Genomic DNA, 21,496 nt, shown 5'->3' with positions numbered 1-21,496 from the left:
TTCCCTTGTAAGTCATGGATTGGCCACCTGTCCATTTTATCTTTGTGCCAGTTGCAGCTTCCCGTGCGCTCCTTGAATGTTTGCCATAACTTATCCACCGCCACACGGGAGGGTTTAAACTAGTATGGCAGGGGGGTGGGCACGGAAGCAATAGGTCAGAAGGTGAGAGCATTGAGGGAAAACTAGGGAATAGGGACAGTGGGGCTCTGAGGCAGAGCAGACAGGGAGAAGTTGCGGAACACAGCGGGTCTGGTGGCCTGAAGTGCATATGTTTTAATGCAAGAAGTATTACGGGTAAGGCAGATGAACTTAGAGCTTGGATTAGTACTTGGAACTATGATGTTGTTGCCATTACGAGACCTGGTTGAGGGAAGGGCAGGATTGGCAGCTAAACGTTCCAGGATTTAGATGTTTCAGGCGGGATAGAGGGGGATGTAAAAGGGATGGCGGAGTTGCGCTACTGGTTAGGGAGGATATCACAACTGTACTACGGGAGGACACCTCAGAAGGCAGTGAGGCTATATGGGTAGAGATCAGGAATAAGAAGGGTGCAGTCACAATGTTGGGGGTTTCGTACAGGCCTCCCAACAGCCAGCGGGAGATAGAGGAGCTGATAGGTAGACAGATTTTGGAAAAGAGTAAAAACAACAGTGTTGTGGTGATGGGAGACTTCAACGTCTGGGCAGCACGGTAGCATTGTGGATAGTACAATTGCTTCACAGCTCCAGGGTCCCAGGTTCGATTCCGGCTTGGGTCACTGTCTGTGCGGAGTCTGCACATCCTCTCCGTGTGTGCGTGGGTTTCCTCCGGGTGCTCCGGTTTCCTCCCACAGTCCAAAGATGTGCAGGTTAGGTGGATTGGCCATGATAAATTGCCCTTAGTGTCCAAAATTGCCCTTAGTGTTGGGTGGGGTTACTGGGTTATGGGGATAGGGTGGAGGTGTTGACCTTGGGTAGGGTGCTCTTTCCAAGAGCCGGTGCAGACTCGATGGGCCGAATGGCCTCCTTCTGTACTGTAAATTCTATGATCTATGAACGTCCCCAATATTGACTGGGACTCACTTAGTGCCAGAGGCTTAGATGGGGCAGAGTTTGTAAGGAGCATCCAGGAGGGCTTCTTAAAACAATATGTAGACAGTCCAACTAGGGAAGGGGCGGTACTGGACCTGGTATTGGGGAATGAGCCCGGCCAGGTGGTAGAAGTTTCAGTAGGGGAGCATTTCGGGAACAGTGATCACAATTCAGTAAGTTTTAAAGTGCTGGTGGACAAGGATGAGTGGTCCTAGGGTGAATGTGCTAAATTGGGGGAAGGCTAATTATAACAATATTAGGCGGGAACTGAAGAACCTAGATTGGGGGCGGATGTTTGAGGGCAAATCAACATCTGACATGTAGGAGGCTTTCAAGTGTCAGTTGAAAGGAATTCAGGACCGGCATGTTCCTGTGAGGAAGAAGGATAAATACGACAATTTTCGGGAACCTTGGATAACGAGAGATATTGTAGGCCTCGTCAAAAAGAAAAAGGAGGCATTTGTCAGGACTAAAAGGCTGGGAACAGATGAAGCCTATGTGGAATATAAAGAAAGTAGGAAGGAACTTAAGCCAGGAGTCAGGAGGGCTAGAAGGGGGTCACGAAAAGTCATTGGCAAATAGGGTTAAGGAAAATCCCAAGGCTTTTTACACGTACATAAAAAGCAAGAGGGTAGCCAGGGAAAGAGTTGGCCCACTGAAGGATAGGCAAGGGAATCTATGTGTGGAGCCAGAGGAAATGGGCGAGGTACTAAATGAATACTTTGCATCAGTATTCACCAAAGAGAAGGAATTGGTAGATGTTGAGTCGGGAAAAGGGTGTGTAGATAGCCTGGGTCACATTGAGATCCCAAAAGACGAGGTGTTGGGCGTCTTAAAAAATATTAAGGTAGATAAGTCCCTAGGGCCTGATGGGATCTACTCCAGAATACTGAAGGAGGCTGGAGAGGAAATTGCTGAGGCCTTGACAGAAATCTTTGGATCCTCACTGTCTTCAGGTGATGTCCCGGAGGACTGGAGAATAGCCAATGTTGTTCCTCTGTTTAAGAAGGGTAGCAAGGATAATCCCGGGAACTACAGGCCGGTGAGCCTTACTTCAGTGGTAGGGAAATTACTCGAGAGAATTCTTTGAGACAGGATCTACTCCCATTTGGAAGCAAATGGACGTATTAGTGAGAGGCAGCATGGTTTTGTGAAGGGGAGGTCGTGTCTCACTAACTTGATAGAGTTTTTCGAGGAGGTCACAAAGATGATTGATGCAGGTAGGGCAGTGGATGTTGTTTATATGGACTTCAGTAAGGCCTTTGACAAGGTCCCTCATGGTAGACTAGTACAAAAGGTGAAGTCACACGGGATCAGGGGTGAGCTGGCAAGGTGGATACAGAACTGGCTAGGTCATAGAAGGCAGAGAGTAGCAATGGAAGGATGTTTTTCTAATTGGAGGGCTGTGACCAGTGGTGTTCCGCAGGAATCAGTGCTGGGACCTTTGCTGTTTGTAGTATATATAAATGATTTGGAGGAAAATGTGACTGGTCTGATTAGTAAGTTTGCAGACGACACAAAGGTTGGTGGAATTGCGGATCGCGATGAGGACTGTCAGAGGATACAGCAGGATTTAGATTGGAGACTTGGGCGGAGAGATGGCAGATGGAGTTTAATCCGGACAAATGTGAGGTAATGCATTTTGGAAGGTATAATGCAGGTAGGGAATATACAGTGAATGGTAGACCCCTCAAGAGTATTGAAAGTCAGTGAGATCTAGGTGTAGAGGTCCACAGGTCACTGAAAGGGGGCAACACAGGTGGAGAAGGTAGTCAAGAAGGCATACGGCATGCTTGTCTTCATTGGCCGGGGCATTGAGTATAAGAATTGGCAAGTCATGTTGCAGCTGTATAGAACCTTAGTTAGGCCACACTTGGAGTATAGTGTTCAATTATGGTCGCCACACTACCAGAAGGATGTGGAGGCTTTAGAGAGGGTGCAGAAGAGATTTACCAGAATGTTGCCTGGTATGGAGGGCATTAGCTATGAGGAGCGGTTGAATAAACTCGGTTTGTTCTCACTGGAACGACGGAGGTTGAGGGGCGACCTGATAGAGGTCTACAAAATTATGAGGGGCATAGACAGAGTGGATAGTCAGAGGCTCTTGTCCCCAGGATAGAGGGGTCAATTACTAGGGGGGCATAGGTTTAAGGTGAGAGGGGGCAAGGTTTAGAGTAGATGTACGAGGCAAGTGTTTTATACAGAGGGTAGTGGGTGCCTGGAACTCGCTACCGGAGGAGGGTGGTGGAAGCAGGGACGATAGTGACATTTAAGGGGCATCTTGACAAATACATGAATAGGATGGGAATAGAGGGATACGGACCCAGGAAGTGTAGAAGATTGTCATTTAGTCGGGCAGCATGGTCGGCACGGGCTTGGAGGGCCGAAGGGCCTGTTCCTGTGCTGTACATTTCTTTGCTCTTTGTTCTTTGTCATCCCTTTAAGTGACGTTTCCCAATCACTCATACCCAACTGGCAAATTTCATAAGAAAGTATTACACTTTCTTCCGGGAACATTATTCCGTCATATACATGTGTTGTAATGCTTCCACCCCCTGGTTATTTTTGAAATTACACCATTCTTTAGCTATGATGTGGAGATGTCGGTCCGGGAGTTGGACTGGGGTGAGCACAGTAAGAAGTCTTACAACACCAGGTTAAAGTCCAACAGGTTTGTTTGGAATCACTAGCTTTTGGAGCGCTGCTCCTTCCTCATTCCTCATTCACCTGAGGAAGGAGCAGCACTGCGAAAGCTAGTGATAGCGAAACAAACCTGTTGGACTTTAACCTGGTGCTGTAAGACTTCTTACCATTCTTTAGCTGTCCAAGCTAAAATCATGGATAACTTCTGTATTTCCTGCGAAGTGCACTTACAAGTCGGCACATGGAAAACCCCAAGGGGAACAAGCAAGAGAATGCAAGTCAAGTCGATTTTGTGTTTTCTACAACTTGTTTTAAAAAAGAGATTCGGAGTTGAGGATTTATGTTGAATGCACAGAATTAAATAGCAGACATGTAATTAATTTAACCTTCAACTTTTTTTCATCTAATATTAACAATCATCCTTACAGCTCTGATATTTACAGCCCCTTCTGGATGGAAAATGTGCAGAAAGATTTTCAATGCTCACACACGTGACAGAGAAATTGTGCAATTATGCTGTAAAGTAAAGTGAAGTCGTCATAGTCCCATATGACCAGAGGCAGCATTTCCCTATTGAGGGGGGTGAGCTGACTGGTGGTGATTTAACCTGAAGATCACCACGCCTCAAGTGAGAGTAGGCGGGAGGGGAAGTTTGCAACTGAACAGTTGTCTTGTACACAGGGTTAGTGATAGTCTGTACATTTCCATCGTTCACTTACTCCAAACCATTTGGATCAGCACATCCAGAACTCTGCATCCAGCTACACCAGTAAGCATTGCATGGAGAAGGGTTTTTCAAAAACTCACCTGCCATCCATATTTTTATCATTTCTACCATTTTTATCACCCAGTCATTGAAAAATTGCCTGATTAATTTGCAAAATACACCGATTGCAACCCTCACACCACTGATTTATCACATTCACTCAAAATGGCACCCGCAAAATCAAAACTATCACCCACAAGATAGGAAATGCTCCAAAAGGCTTCAAATTAGAATGCAACAGATACCAGTCTCAAATTGTTTGAAGTTTTGCTGATGGCTGCACCTTGCTGTAGATGACGCAAAGTTTATTGGCAAAGTATTGGAGTTCATGTGCGATCGCTAATTTGTAAAAGTACCCAGGGGCACAATGTGTGGTCTTAAAATGGTCTTGTGGGGGCCTGGAATTATAGTGAAGCCAGTGTGGTTGTCAGGTCGGAAGCTCCCCCGCCCCGCCAAGTTGAGTTTCTGCCTGCACACTGACACCTGCACTGAAATATGTGCTCACAATAAACAAAGGATATATACTGCAGGTTTCTGTATTTCCGTTGGTGTGAGACCAGACAGCACTGATTTTCTCCGCTTGGGCCTAATTTACATCACAATCATCTCACTCAAATGTGGAAAGTGGTCAGGATTGGTAATGAAGAATTAGAATACTTTGGCCCGTCCTACATTTTCAAATAACACATGTAGTGTTTTTCTCTAATGTATTCCCCATTAGTTTATTGCATCATAGAGTCATGCATTCTGTGAGCCTCACTTAGGAATGCACCGGACACGTGAAACCAGTGAACAGTTCTGAGACTGATACAAATTTTGGTTTAAACATCCATCTCCGATACTGAACCTGACAACAGTAGGTTATAAACTAAGCTACACCCTACAGGGCCCATATACATCACCCCTGTGTGGCGCAAAGCCACAGTCCTCCACGTGCTAGCTAACCAGCACTTTGCACAGCGAAAGCAGGACTTCTATCCCCTTGTATTCTCATTCTCCAGGTTTAAAGGCCAGCAATCCATTAGTCTTTTTGATTATTTTCAGTGCCTGTTCATGGCGTTTTAATGATCAATTAAAAAATATATATTTTTATTCGAACAAAATTTTCATTATTACAATACAACAAATCCCATATTATTCCTGAAGTACACCCAGTCAGACCCCCCCCAATCCCCCTCCCCTTCAACTCCCACAAAGAAAACAAAACTGAAGCAGACTAACCCCCCCCCCAAACAGCTGACAGTAATCAGTTCCCTGAAAAATGAAATGAAGGGCTGCCACGTCTAGTAGAACCCTTCCGCCAACCCCTTCATGGCACTCTTAATCTTCTCCAGGTGCAGAAATTCCATCAAGTCCCCCAACCAAGCAAGGTCTTAGGCGGCACCGGAGACCTCCACACAAGCAGAGTTCACCTCCGGGCTAATAGTGAGGTGAAGGCTAGGGCATCTGTCCGATTCCCCATCTGTAGCGCCGGTGGGTCCAATACTCACAAAATGGCCACCACCGGGCACGGCTCCAGCTGAATGGCTAAAATCCCCAACATTGTATCAAAAAAGGAGCCCCAGAAACTAACACGCTTGGGGCAAGACCAAAACACGTGTGCGTGATTCACCACCCCCAAGAACACCGCTCACACCTATCCTCCACTCCCGAGAAGTTAGGTGCACCCTGTGCACCACCTTGAGCTGGATCAGGCTTAACCTCGCACATGAGGACGTGAAGTTGACCCTGTGAAGAGCCTCACTCCACATTCCCCCCTCAAAAACCATACCCAGCTAACCCCCTCGCTTCCTCTTTATTTCCTACAACGATGCCTGCTTCGTCACCAACATCTGCCCAAAAAATCTGAAATCTTCCCCTCCCCTAACTTGGCCAAGGACAGGACCCAGTGTAAAAAATCGCACATCTGAAAGTACCTGAAAACATTCCTTCTCAGGAGCTGGAACTTCTTAAACAATTTGTCTAGACCGGCCAACCTAATCTCCAGTAACACCTCTCTGACCCCTCCCTCTCCCATATCCTATGAACCCAAAGAGTCTTACCAGCCCAAACAAAAATAGATATCAGTTTGTTAATCGTGCAAAAGAAAGACTTGGGAAGATAGACTGGGAGACACTGAAACAAAAATATAAACCTCGGGAAAATATTCACCGGCTATATCCTTCCTCCTAAGGTCAGAGGGAGGGCATCCCACCTTTTCTTCACCCAGTCTACTAGAAAAGTTATGTTAATGGAGCGAAGCCCAGTCACGGGCCACGTGGATTCCCAGATACCAGAAGCTAGTCTTGGGAGGACGAAACACAGCGTCCCCAGATCGGCACCCCTCCCCGAAGGGTTCATGGGAAAAAATTCACTCGTCCAGATTTAGCTTGTACCCCAAAAGGGAGTCAAACTTCCTGAGCAGCTCCCTTATCTCCACCACATTGGCGAGAGCGTCTGCAATATATAGCAATAGATTGTCCGCATACAAGGACACCCTGTGCTCCCTCTCCCCACGCTCTATCCCCCTCCATCTGGTATTCAACCTCAGTGCAAAGGCCAGTGGCTCGATTGCCAAGACAAACAATAGTGGAGACAATGGAACACCCTTGCCTTGCACCCCTGTTTGTTTGGAAATAACCTGAGCTCAGGTTGTTAGTACGTACACTCGCTGGGGGGGGGGGGGGGGGGGGGGGGGGGGGGGGGTGCTGCATGAAAGCCTAATCCATTAAATAAATGTTGTCCTGCAGCCAAACCGCCCCAGGATCTCACTCAACTACCTTCACTCAACCCTATCCAACGTCTTTCAGTGTCCATCAAAATAATCACGTCTGGCTGAGAGTGACAACATAGCATTTAACAACCTCCTAATATTGTCTGACAATTGCCGACCCTCAACAAATCCAGTCTGCTCCTCTGAAATCACCACAGTTAGGCAGGGCTCCAACACGTTGCCAACAACATAGCGTCAGCGTTTAACAACGAAATAGGCCGATACGACCCACATTTCATGGGATCCTTGTCCTTCTTCAGGATCAAGGAAATCGATACCTGCGTCAGTGGGGCCGGCAACAACCCCCAGAAAACAGAATCATTAAACATTAAAGTGTGACCAACTGACCAGCAAACTGTCTGTAAGTAAAATTCAATAGGTGCTTTAACGGTCTGCATTAACCAAATTTAACACATGATCTCCTTCAGCCCTATCAGCGTCTCCAACTTCTGCCACCTGTCCTGCTCCATCTCCGGAAGGTCAACGCATCCAAAAATTGTCTCATTGATACATCCTCCTCCTGAGGTTCGGACTCATACAACCCAGGGTAGAAAGCCTCAAACACCTCATTAACCTTCTCTGGGGCAGAAACAAACCCGCCACCCAAGTCCCTGATCTTCACTATCTCCCGGGAGGCTGCCTACCGCCTCAGCTGGTTAGTCAACATATGACTGGCCTTCTCCCCAAACACATCCCCCTCGAGCGATGCAGCTGGGTCGCAGCCTTACCCGGTGACAACAACTCAAACTCCATTCACAATTTCTTTCTGTCCGCCAATAACTCCGGCATCGGGGCAATCAGATACTGGCGGTCCATTTTGAGAATGGAGTCCACCAATCTCGGTCTCTTCACCTTCCCAGATGTATCCCTATGCACCTCAAAAGAGATTTTATCCCCTCTAATAACCGCCTTCAGGGCCTCCCTGAGCATAGAAGGGGAGACCGCCTTACTCCTGTTAAACTCAACATACTCCCCAATGGCAGAGGGTACTCCCTCACAAAAACTCTTACCGGCGAGCAACGCCATGTCCATTCTCCATGGGGGTCTCTGAAAGCAGCCCGGCTCCAACATCAAGTCCGCAAAATGAGGAGCATGATCCGATATAACGATCAACGAGTACCCCCTCACTCTCATTCTAGGAAGAGGACACCTCCCACCACAACAAAGTCAATCCGGGAGTAGACCCAATGGACATGAGAAAGAAAAAGAAAACTTCCTGTCCCTCAGAAACTTAAACCTCTACAGGTCTCCCCCCCCACCCCCATCTGTTCCATAAACACCAATAGCTCCTTCGTCACCCCTGATAGACTCGAAGGCTTGCGAGCTGACTTATCCAATCTGGGATCCAGAATGCAATTGAAGTTCCCACCCCCGTATAATTAGCTGATGTGAATCAAGATCTGGGTTATCCCCCAGCACCTTGTTAATGAATGTCTTGTCATCCCAGTTCGGTTCATACACATTGACCAACACCATCAGCGTGCCCGACATAGACCCACTAATGATTATTCACCTCCCACCTGGGTCTGCCAATGTTACCCGCAGAAAAAAATGGCCTCTTTTTAATCAACCCTGGTACCACCCCCCCCCCCCCGCCCGCCCCCCCCTCCCCGCCCCTGCACCCTACAATCCAAACCTGAGTGATATCCCTGCCCTGTAAAAGAAACACATCTGCCTTCAAATTCTGAAGTGCGCAAACATCCGGGATCTTTTGACTGGGCTATCTTTTTTTTTGAAAATCTTTTTATTGGCTTTTCTCTTATTTATAAAAAGTTGTGCGTGTACATTACATTTTTCTTGCCGGCGCTAATTTACTTTATTGTACAGAGAGGTTTATTTTGTCCTTCAGTTAACTAACTCTATGTACATTTTGTTGCCCTGTGGATCGGTCTATAATTCCCCCCCCCCTTCCCCGTTGTCATCCCCCCTCCTTTCCTCCCCCCTGCCCCCACTCCTTGGCTTCAGCACTCTTCCTCTTCTCTTGTGGTTTCCCCACATTCCTTCCGCCTCCCCACCTACCCCCCCTCCCCCAGTTGCGCAGTCCTTTAGTTCCTCATCTATCTTGTTTTTTTAAATTCTTAGCTTACTCCTCGTTGCTGGCCTTGAGTAGGTTTTGGACTAGGCCGACAAACTGCCCCCAAGTATCCAGGAAGCCTTTCTCTGACCCTCGGATGGCGTACCTAATCTTCTCCAGGTGGAGAAATTCCGAGAGGTCAGCCAGCCAGTCTGCAGCTGTGGGTGGTGCTGCCGATCGCCAGTCGAGCAGGATTCTCCGGCGTGCGATTAGGGAAGCGAAAGCGAAGGCGTTAGCCCCCTTCCCCATGTGTAGCTCTGGCTGCTCCAATACCCCGAAGATTGTCTCTATTAGGCATGGCTTCACACTCACCCCCACAACCTTGGGCATTGCCTCGGAGAAGGCTGCCCAGAACCCAGCAAGCTTGGGGCAAGCCCAAAACATGTGGGTGTGGTTGGCCGGGCCCCTCTGGCACCGCTCACATTTGTCCTCCACCTGCAGGAAGAACCTGTTCATTCGGGTTCTGGTCAGGTGCGCTCTATGCACCACTTTGAGCTGCATTAGGCCTTGCGCAGGAGGAGGTGGAGCTCACCCTGCTCAGTGCTTCGCTCCAGAGTCCCCATCCTACCTCTGTCCCCAGTTCGTCCTCCCATTTTTGTCTGGTCCCGTCCAGTGGTGTTCGGGCTCTGTCCAGTAGCTGTCCGTATATTTTCCCACATAGCTCACACTTCTCGCTGCTTGTGCCTATCAGGTCCTCTAGTAGTGTGCATTCTGGGGCCCCGGGGTACCCTACTGTCTCTTTGCGGAGGAAGTGTTTTATTTGAAGGTGTCTCAATTCCTGTCCTTTTGCTAGTTTCCACTTCCTCGTCAGTTCGTCCAGTGTCGCCAGTGTGCGCCCTACGTAGAAGTCCCCGACCGTCAGTGTGCCCCGTCCCGCCTCCATCTTTTGAAGGTGGTATCTAGCATGGCTGGGGGGAATCTGTGATTGCCGCAGATGGGGCCATAAGGGACATTTTAATTATCCCGAAGTGTTGTCTCACCTGGGTCCACGTTCTCAGCGTGGCCGCTACCACTGGGCTTGTTGTGTACCTTGTTAAGGAGGATGGGAGTGCTGCTGTGGCCAGGGCCCGGAGGGTCGTTCCTTTATAGGATGCCTCCTCCATTTGTACCCAATCTGTGTCAGGTTCTTGTACCCATTTCCTCACTCTTTCTGCTGTTGCTGCCCAGTGGTAGTATTGTAGGTTTGGTAAGGCCAAGCCCCCTTTAATTTTCCTTCTTCGCATTGTCGGTTTGGGAATTCTCGGGTTCTTACCGCCCCCCCCCCCCCCCCCCCCCCCCCGCCCCCACCCACACACACAAACGCCATGATTAGACTGTCTACGTTTTGGAAAAAGTCCTTGGTGATGAAGATCGGAATGGATCGAAACAGGAAGAGGAACCTTGGCAGTACATTCATCTCGATCATCTGCACTCTCCCCGCCAGGGAGAGTGGGAGTGAGCCCCACTGTTGGAGGTCCATTACTTCCTCCACCAGGCTGGTCAGGTTCCACTTGTGGATCTGTGTCCAGTCTCTGACTATTTGGATCCCCAGGTAGCGGAATCTGTTCTGGGCCGTTTTGAACGGGAGCCCCTCCAGCTCTCTCCCTCCCCCATTTGGGTTCACTGGGAATGCCTCGCTTTTGCCCAGGCTAAGTTTGTAGTCCGAGAAGGTTCTAAACTCTTTCAGTTTTTGCAGTATTGCCTTCAGTCCCTCATGTGGCTTCGAGGAGCAGGTCATCTGCATAGAGTGAAACTCTGTGCTCTCTGTCTCCTCTCCGGATTCCCTTGCAGCTTTTCGCGTTTGCAGAGCTATCGCCAGGGGTTCGATCGCTAGTGCAAACAAGAGTGGGGACAGGGAGCAGCCCTGCCTTGTTCCTCTCTGTAGCTGGAAGTGTTCAGAGCTGGTGGTGTTAATTCGGACATTTGCTTTGGGAGCGTTGTACAGGAGCCTCACCCAGGCAGTGAACCCCGCTCCTGGCCTAAACCGTTCCAGTACCTCGAGGCGGTAGTTCCATTCGACTGTTGAAGGCCTTTCCTGCGTCCAGGGAGACAATCACCTCTGGTGTTCTCTCCCGGGGGCGGGAGGGGCCAGGGAGACGGTCACCTCTGGTGTTCTCTCCCGGGGGGGGGGGTCATCATTATTACACAGCAGACGCCTGATGTTCGCTGTGAGCTGCCTACCCTCGACAAAGCCGGTTTGGTCCTCTGCGACCACCTCTGGTACACAGCCCTCCAGTCCTTTGGCCAGGACCTTTGCGAGCATTTTCATATCCACGTTCAGCAGTGAAATGGGTCTGTATGATCCACATTCCGTCAGGTCTTCATCTTTTTTGGGTATTAGTGTGATTGTGGCCTGCGCTAGCGTTGGGGGCAGGGTGCCCCCTGCCAGTGAATCCGCGAACATGTCCCTTAGGTGTGGAGCCAGGACTGGTGCGAATTTCTTGTAGAAGTCCACCGGGAACCACTCGGGTCCCGCTGTCTTCCCCGCCTGCATGGAGCTGATGCTCTCCATGATTTCGTCCAGGTCTGTTGGTGCTTCTAGCTCCCCCCGTCTGTCTTCCCCACAGCTGGTAGTTCCAGTCTGTCTAAGATCTGTTTCATCCCCGCGTCCCCGTTGGGGGGCTCGGAGGTGTACAGTCTCCGGTAGAAAGTCTCAAATGCCCGATTGACCTCCTTTGGCTCTGTTACCAGTTTGCCTTTGATCTCCTTAACCTGCGCTGTTTCCCTCGTGGCTGCCTGCTTTCTCAGCTGGTGAGCCAATAGGCGGGTAGCGTGTCTCCGTGTTCGTAGAAGGTCCCCCGTGTCTGGTGGAGTCGGTACACTGCTTTCCTCGTGGGTAGCAGGTTAAAGTCCATTTGCAGCATTTTCCTCTCCGCCAGCAGCCCTACGGTCGGGGCCTCGGAGTACTTTCTATCGACTTCCAGAATGGAGTCCACTAGCTGTTGCCTGGCCACCCTCTCTTCCCTATCTCTGCTTGCCTTGTAGGCTGTGATCTCTCCTCTAATCACGGCCTTCAGTGCCTCCCAAAACGTGGAGGGTGAGACTTTGACTGGGCTATTTAACTCCCTCACATCCAAGTTATCAAACAGATCGGGGGCTTCCATCCCCCCTGTCCCTGAATCAGCCATATTCCCCCCATGAGTAACCCAGCAGTGCCTCAACCCGCACCAGCTCCCGCCCCACCAAGATGGTCACCACATTCCCCATAAAGCCAGTCTAAAAACAAAGGAATCATCACAGTCAGCAACCCACCCCTCTCCACCTTCTTCCCCCCTCCCTCTACCCTATCCTCTCCCCCTTCCAATCCCACCCCATCCTGAAAACCAAACAACCAACAGAAGAACACAAGCCCCCTTTCCCAAACCCAAACAAGACCGAACCAAAATGCATAAGCTTGTTACCTTAAAAAACAAAAACACTCCCATAGTAACAAGCTGCAGACATCTCCCCTTCTCCGCTCCCGTCAACTAGCTATATTGTGGGTGGCCCAGTGCTTAGCACTTCTGCCTACAGGGTTGAGGACCCGGGTTCGATTCCGGCCCCGGATCACTGTCTGTGTGGAGTTTTCACATTGACTCCCACAACCCAAAGATGTGCAGGTTAGATGGATTGGCCACACTAAATTGCCCCTTAATTGTAAACAAAAAATTGGGTACTCTAAATTTATCAAAAATAAATAAAATAAAAACTAGCTATATTGTTAGCAGGGTGACCCCTGCATAAGCAGAAATCAAAATCAACAAAACAGTATATCAACGGTCAACCCCCCCACCCCGAACTAATACAGAACACTAGAGAAAATAAACACCCAGCTCCTCTTCCCCCAAGAGAAAACTCAACAGCGCAAATACAAACCACAACTACATCCAAAACGAACACCCACCAACAAGCCCAGGCACAACCCCAGCCTTCACCCATATTACAAACATCCTCCAAAAGATACACATAGACATGAACTTAACAATGAGCAAACAACAAACTTCATTGTCCTCAAGCACTTTAGTTCACCCCAGTCCGTGCTTCTTGACAAACCCATTTGCATCCTCCGGCACATCAAAATAATAGTCTCTGTCCTTGAAAGTTACCAAAGATGAGCTGGGTACACCATGCCAAACCTCACATTGCTCTTATAGAGCGCGGCCTTGGCCTTATTAAACCCCACACGCCTTCTCTGCCCCAATATCTTGGTATATTCTGATGGCATGGCTCTCCATAATACAGTCTCGATGGTCCTCCGCCCACTTCAGGACCTGCTCCTTATCCAGATAATCGCCCGACATGGCTCCCCAGAACTGGGCTTCTGCCTCAGCGATCTATGGGCCCGATCTAACTCAGGAGGGGTTGTAACCTTCCGAGCCAACCTTCCGAACATCTTGGGCATATAGTCCATGGAGTTGGAGCCCTCCAGCAGCCCGACGATCTTGAAGTTCTAACATCTGGAATGGTTCTCCAGATCGTCAAACTTAGCCATTAGCACTCCCCGCTCCTCAGCCAACACCACCATCTCCCCGCTCCTCAGCCAAAACCACTGACGAACGTGATATAAAATAGTTAGTTTAAATATATTAGTTACAGTAATGTAGATGTAGGCTGGTCTAATTCTAGTGAGTTCACAGACAAAGGATTTCAGAAAGCATGGCACGGAAGGGGGAGGGGTGTCTCGTGGAAGAGGAGAAAAGGATGCTGGGTAACAAGAGGCCAGGGGAAAGGAATAAGTGAGCCAATTAGGATGTATGGCCAGGTCAGATGGGGTATAGGATGACCTATGGGAATCGTTTGTGTGATACTTGATGCCATTTGAATGTATTTGTAGAGATTCCTTTGTCTCCAATAGCACTCGATTCTGAAGACCCAGAAGGCTGCTTGTGTTCTGGGTTTTTGTGAAGCGAGTCAGACTTGCAAGTCGGGTAAAAATAAATAATACTATGCCTACAAATCCATCTCGTGTTTTATTGAGGCCAGACTGACGGGTAAAGAATTCAACATTTGTCACCACCATCTCTGCCTTCAGGAAGACAATCCAATCATTATGGTCAGAGAGCACCACCTCCACCTTTTGATTCATCCCCCTTGTATCTCTTTCCGCCGGTCCATCTTATCCATGGCCGCCCCAATTGGGGCCAAAGACCCCTCCATTGGCTTTTCCAGATCCTCAGCGACTGCCTGCCGCTGCTTCTTAAATTCATCGATCAAGAAGCTAACCAACTTCTCAGTCACCCACTGAGAGGCCACAAGTTCAGCAGAAGCTGCCGCCATGATGCCCCCGCTGAAGCTCAGGAAGCCTTTGCTTCTGACGATGCCCACTTGCCCGACTTCTGCTTTGTGCTATTTTTACTGGGCATTACTCGCACGAGGGGGTTTTATTCCATCAAACTGCACCAATTTCCTCCAAGAAATCACCCATAAACTGGCCAGATAGGGCCAAATTCCAAGCACCCTCGTGGGAGCAATTGTGTGTGTGACCACTCACCACACAGCCGCCACCGTTAGTCGTTTTAATGATCTCAGCATCTTGATTACCAAGTCTCTTTGGACCTCAACTTTTTCTAGATTTTCACCATTTAGAAATTATTCTTTCCTATTCTTTTTAAGTTCTCAGTTTTGCCTGCATAGAAATTAATTTGCCAGTTTTGCCCATTCATTTAACCACAATGGCAAGGCGGCACAGTGGTTAGCACTGCTGCCTCACAGTGCCAGGGACCAAGTTTAAATTCTGGCCTTGGGTGACTGTGTGGAGTTTGCATAATCTCTCAATGTCTGCATGGGTTTCCTCCGGGTGCTCCGGTTTCCTCCCACAGTCCAAAGATGTGCAGGTTAAGTGGATTAGCCATGGTAAATTGACCGTTAGTCATAGAATCTACAGCGCAGAAAGAGGCCATTCGGCCCATCGAGTCTGCACCGGCTCTTGGAAAGAGCACCCTACCCAAGGTCCACACCTCCGCCCTATCCCCATAACCCAGTAACCCCACCCAACACTAAGGGCAATTTTGGACACTAAGGGCAATTTATCATGGCCAATCCACCTAACCTGCACATCTTTGGACTGTGGGAGGAAACCGGAGCACCCGGAGGAAACCCACGCACACACGGGGAGGATGTGCAGACTCCGCACAGACAGTGATCCAAGCCGGAATCGAACCTGGGACCCTGGAGCTGTGAAGCAATTATGCTATCCACAATGCTACCGTGCTGCAATAGGTTAGGTGGGGTTATGGGGTTGCAGGGGATAGGCTGGGGACCAAGTTCGAGTGCTCTTTCAGAGGGGCAGTGCAGACTCGATGGGTTGAATGGCCTTCTGCACTGTAGGGATTCTATGATTAATATTTTTTGGAATTTTATGCATCCAACAACACTAACATCTACAAATCTGATCATGTGACTTCTATCCTCTAAACAAAATTGTTAATAAATATGGTGAATAGTTGAGGCCTCAGCACAGATCCTTGCAGGACACCACTACTTCTCCCAATTAGGGTACCTGCTCATTGTCCCTGTTCACTGTACCCTATCACTCAGTCAATTTCTGAAACAAGTCACTAATTTGCTTTTAATTCCATGAGCTTCAACTTTAGCTAATAGTATTTTTACAAAGGACTTTAACAAATGACTTCAAGTAGTCCATATCAAATCCATAGACATTTCCCTGTCCACTAAATTAGTCAGCTCTTCAGGAAATTCAATCATGTTCATCAGGTATAACCTGCCCTTTACAAATCATGTTGGCTCTCTCTGAACAATAGAAACTTAATCACTCTATTTTGCAGACTCGTAATTTCTCAACAACTGATGTTAGGGTTACTTGTCTGTAATTCCCTGGCTTCCTTTAATCCTCGGACATACACAATTTTCCAATCTAAAGGAATAGTTCTTGAATGAAAAGCATTTTGGAAGATTATAATTAGGGTATTTGCAATGTTCTCACCAATTCCTTTAAAACCTGGGGATTGTACAATGGCTTTATCTTTGTCAAGTAGAGGTCTTGCTTCTTAGGAGTATAAACTGGTTCTGTGTCACATTAAATTCTTTATTGTTGATGATCTGTCACTTTACCCACTGATAATGTCATGGGAGTGTCCCTTTAAGAAAGGTTTTTGACTTATCACATAGCTTCACTGGTGTCATTTTGTGGATGGAGCTGAGCTGCGGCTGTGAGGTTTCTTTTACTTTCGCTTTCAGTTTTGGCAGCTGTGGACTACAGACTGAGAAAATAAGTGTTTTGGCCTGTCTCTCTCTCTCTATTGTCATTTTAAATATCTGTTCCAGTAAAAAACCATGGATTATAGCTACCTGCTTTGGTAACTTAAAAGATATAGTTTGCTTTCCAGAAGGGGTTAAACCTGCTGCTGAGACGGGGCCAGAATCTCAGGAAAAGCCAGTCTTATTCAAGCGAGAATGCAGAGTGCTGGGCAACGCCCTTGAAAAGGGTTTTTGGTTCATGGGATTTTGTTTTTGAATTGGAACAGTTAAGGGAGAATTCATTAAGTGTTATGTAGATTACTGTAGCTAAGGGGTGTCTTTGTGTTTGCAATTGATTAACAAAATTCTAGCTGTGTGTTTATGTAAATGTTAACCATGTTCTTAGAATAAAGCTTGTTTGATTCAAGTGTCTGAGAAGACTGTTGATTCACACCTGAAGGGAAGGCTCTTGTGCTCATCCTAACCAAATTCAGCATAAAGTTTGTAGGTCAGGTGGACTTGATAATATACTTTGGAGTTTCTAAGTTCTGGCCCATAACAATAGACTTGTCTAGGTTACTGTGGACAGTCGCTTTCTCATTACAACAATGTCGGCCTTACCTAAATCTAGAGCCTTAGTTGCTGTGTTGTGCTTCTCTATTTCAAATGCTACATTGAATTCAACCATATATGATCACTATCAAATAAATATTTAAGCTATAAACTAAATCTGGTCCGTTACTAAATCTATACGGCTTGCATCCTGTTGTTTATTCTGTTGCAGAAAACTGTCCTGAACACCCTCAAGAAATTCATCACAAAATGTGTTAGTCTGCTTTTCCCAATCTATATGAAAGTTAAAATCCCTCAATGAAACCACTCTGCCTTTACTACATGCTTGTCTATTCTCTACATTTGTACAATCTACCACTTCACAGATGCCACTATGGAGCCGTGACACAATTCTCAACATAGTCTTAAATCCATTCTTCGTTCTAACCATAAAGTCTCGACTGCTTGCTCACATATTAATACATCCTCTCTCTTCATTGAAATGTCCATTCTTAAATCAGTAGGCCTATTCCTTCCTTTCCCCATCTTTCCTGCAGACCTTATTGGGACTGGTTTAGCTCAGTGGGCTAGACAGCTGGTTTGTGATGCAAGGCCAGCAGCGCGGGTTCAATTCCTGTACCAGCTGATAATTCTGAATTCTCACTCTGTACCTGAATGTGGCGACTAGGGGCTTTTCACAGTAGCTTCATTGCAGTGTTAATGTAGGCCTTCTTGTGACAATAAAAAGATTATTATACAAAGACCCGCTACAAAGTGCATAACCTCACACTTTTCCACATTGTATTCCATCTGTCACTTCTTTACCCACTCTCCTAGCCCATCCAAGTTCTTCTGCAGCCCCCCTGCTTCCTCAATACTATCTGTCCCTCTACAGATCTTTGTATCATCTGCAAACTTAGCAACAATGCCTTCAGTTCCATCTTCCAGATCATTAATGTATATTGTGAAAAGGTTGTGGTCCCAGCACAGACCCCTGAGGCACACCACTAGTCACCGGCTGCCATCCTGAAAAATACTCCTTTATCCCCATTCTCTGCCAGTCAGCTAATCCTCTATCCATGTCAGGATCTTACCCTTAACACCATGGGCTCTTAATACATTTAACAGTCTCCTATGCGGCACCTTGTCAAAGGTCTTCTGGAAATCTAAATAGATCACGTCCACTTATTCTCCTTTGTTTAACTTTCTCCTCAAAGAATTCTTATTTTCTTTCTTTATAAATTTAGTGTACCCAATTATTTTTTTTCCAATTAGGGGGCAATTCAGTGTGATCAATCCACTTAACCTGCACATCTTTGGGCTGTGGGGATGAAACCCATGCAGACACGGGGAGAATGTGCAAACTCACACAGACAGTGACCAGGGGCCGTGATCGAATCCGGATCCTCAGCGCTGCAGGCAGCAGTGCTTACCACTGCGCCACTGTGCCACCCCCTCCTCAAAGAATTCTAACAGACTTGTCAGACATGACCTCCCTTTGACAAAGCCGTGCTGACTCAGTCCTATTTTAACATGCACTTCCAAGTACTCCGCTATCTCATCATTAATAATGGACTCTAAAACCTTACCAATGACCGAAGTCAGGCTAACCGGCATATAATTTCCCGTCTTCAGCCTCCCTCCCTTCTTAAACAGCGGTGTTACATTAGTCACTTTCCAGTCCTCTGGGACCCTTCCTGCCTCCAGTGATTCCTGAAAGAACATCCCCAATGCCTCCACAATCTTCTTAGCTATCTCTTTTAGAACCCTGAGGTGTAGTCCATCCGGTCCAGGTGATTTATCCATCTTCAGACCTTTCAGTTTCCGCAGAACCTTCTCCTATGTGCTGGGAGGAAGGGAAAAAGGCAGTGTTATACAGTCTGACGCATATAGCCAAGGGGATGGGTAGCTGGTGGCCTCAGTGATCAGGGCACCCGGCCATGGCGGCCGGTATGGGTACTGGCATGTGGTGCAGCATGGGTCCAGCTGCCCTCCAGGTGGTTGGGGTAGGGTTACGGGCATGTGAGACGGGGTTAGCGCCTGGGGCACAGTGCTGCCTGCTCACCCTGGCCACCCTGAGGAAGACGTGCTGTTTTGTTCTGCACTGCTGGCCGGTCCAGGCAATGTTGCCCATGCCGCTGACCACCTCCGCCAACTGCGCCCAGGCACGACGAATGGCGGCGACTGGCAACCTCCTTCCCAGGCTGGGGTGCAATGTCATCCTTCTCTCCTCCACCGTGTCCAGGAGGGTCTCCAGCTCGGTGTCCATGAAATGGGGTGCCACTCTCCTCGCTGCCATCTTGTTGGCTGGGATGGTGTATGTGGGGAGTGAAGTGTGCATATGCGGCTGCAGCTTGTCAGCCTCCTGGGTGTCAGTCATGAAACCAGCGAATCCGGCACCGTTTCTCATTGGGATCGATTGTGTTCCACGTGGTGCCGGTGCTAGCCCCTTAACTGTAGCTGAATCGGTCCAGATGCGGCGCCAGTTTTACTGCTGTGGAAATCCACCAATCCTGTTCCAGCGTCAACACATAGTCTCAGTGATGGGGAATCCAGCCGCTGTTTCTACACATCTTTATTCTCCATCTCACTTGAGCTCCCCTTATGCACCCCATCATAACTTCAGAAAGTCGGTCACATTCCTACCTCTCTTCAATTCTGAAGGAGTCATATTTGACTTGAAACGTTAACTCCTTTCTCTCTCCACAGGTGCTGTCCGACCTGCAGAGTTTTCCAGCACTTTCTGTTTTTAATTCCGATCTCCTCTATCCACAATACTTTACTTTATTCCGGACACCGTCAGTCAGTCACACTAACCCCATTCTGAAACAGCTCCTCACTGCAAGGTGTGACTGACGTCTGGGGGCAAACTGTCCAGATACTGCATCCCCCTCCCTTATGTGTTTGACTGTCTCTGACACTCTGAGCTCAGTGAGTCTGAGCTGGAGAGATTTGAGGGACAGGGACCTCAACCACAGATGGGGTTTGCTTTGGACAGTCTCACTGTCCGCAACCTCCCACAGGCTGCGGCCTAGTCGCACAGCCTGTTCTTGTCATATTTTACTCCTCTAGATGACATATTTATCCCTTCTCTTATAAATTGTTGTTTTTTTTCTTCTGCACTAACTCGTACTAAACATCAGACAAAAATATTAAAAACTTATTACTCCCAGCTGACTCCAGCAAATACAAGTAATGGTGGGGAAAACCTGCCTCTCTTCCCCTCTATGGGCTCTACGTCAAATTTCCCTTCTGTGCTCCATCTATTATGCTCATGACCACTGCATGCAACCGCTGTGTCAGCACTTAATGCAACCTCCCTACTGAGCCATCTCTAAGCTGAAGTGCTGACTAAGATTCCTGTCCACAGTTATTCAGACGGTGACTGACAATCAATTCACTGACTGCTCCTGTTTAGCCAGCTTGCAGTGTTTAAACTTCGAATTTACATTCAAACGTTAAAGTTTCAGCTTGAGATCTGCTCACCAGTACTGACAGAGAATTCCCACCCTCCTCAAATTCCCAAGCAAATGGGATGGTGAGGAGTCACCGACTGTCAGTCACACCGGTGTGACTTGCTGCTGTGGAAATCCACCAATCCTGTTCCGACGTCACACATAGTCTCACATAGGTGCAACGACCTGCCCGGTATTTTCTTTTCCAGTGTTTGCTAATTGTTATCCCGGAAGGTTAAGAAATTAAAATGCAAGAACATGCCCGACTCATGGCCCCCACTCATTCAGCAGCGTGAAACCCCAAAAGCCGCAACAAGGACGCTTTTCACTCACGTGTGTTCAGGGTGTTCTCGCTGCGATCACTGGCGTTGCTGCCCCGGGGGAGGGCGCAGACCCAAAGCCTGTCCCGGGACACCCAGCACAGCCACAGCCACAAGGTCAGGGCCACAGAACCACTGGGAAACATCCCGTCCAGCCCACTCCAAAAGAGACAATAAAAAAGCAGCGAGAGAGGCGGCGAGTGGAGGACAGTTTCGCTTTTTGTATTTTTCATTTCCACACACTTCCCAGCTCTACTCACTTTGGGTATATTCGGGGCTTTCTCTGCTCCACACAATAAGGAGAAGTAGGGTTTCAGTCACAAACCCGCTTGCACGGTAGTTTTATTGGTAAATCAGGACTTTTTTGTAAAAATAAAAATGTTTTACCGTTAACTAAAACTGGGCATTTCCTTACCCAGGCGTGACTAACCTTTTGGGTGGGATATAGAACTAATTTGTTTCTGTGTCGCCCCACTGGGCACCTTCACAGCTTAGGATTCTGGAGTCAGTAAGGGAATGGGTGACCACCAGGCAGCCGGAGAGAACTGGGCCGGTAGTGCAGAAGTCCCCTGGGGTACCTCTCATAAACCCACCTTGGAAGCTGGTGAGGGGGGCTGGTTCCTCAGAATGCTATACAGGAGGGGAGGAAAAAGAAGGGAACAGCAATAGTGATAGGGAATTTGCTAGTCAAGGGAACAGATAGGCGCTT

The 21,496-nt window shown here is 48.1% G+C and overlaps 1 protein-coding gene across 1 annotated transcript in view; it reads right to left on the bottom strand.

Annotated features, from left to right (window-relative positions):
- Positions 1–20,933, bottom strand: part of LOC140411489 (uncharacterized) — a 141,493-nt gene extending 120,560 nt beyond the window's left edge. The window contains exon 1 of the mRNA XM_072500581.1: positions 20,801–20,933. Within this exon, the coding sequence (XP_072356682.1) occupies positions 20,801–20,933 (133 nt within the window). The remainder of the gene's footprint in view (positions 1–20,800) is intronic.
- Between the last annotated feature and the right edge of the window lie 563 nt (positions 20,934–21,496).

Source organism: Scyliorhinus torazame, chromosome 4 (assembly GCF_047496885.1).
Source record: "Scyliorhinus torazame isolate Kashiwa2021f chromosome 4, sScyTor2.1, whole genome shotgun sequence".
Classification (NCBI taxonomy): Eukaryota; Metazoa; Chordata; class Chondrichthyes; order Carcharhiniformes; family Scyliorhinidae; genus Scyliorhinus; species Scyliorhinus torazame.
This window is presented reverse-complemented; position numbering and strand designations above follow the sequence as displayed.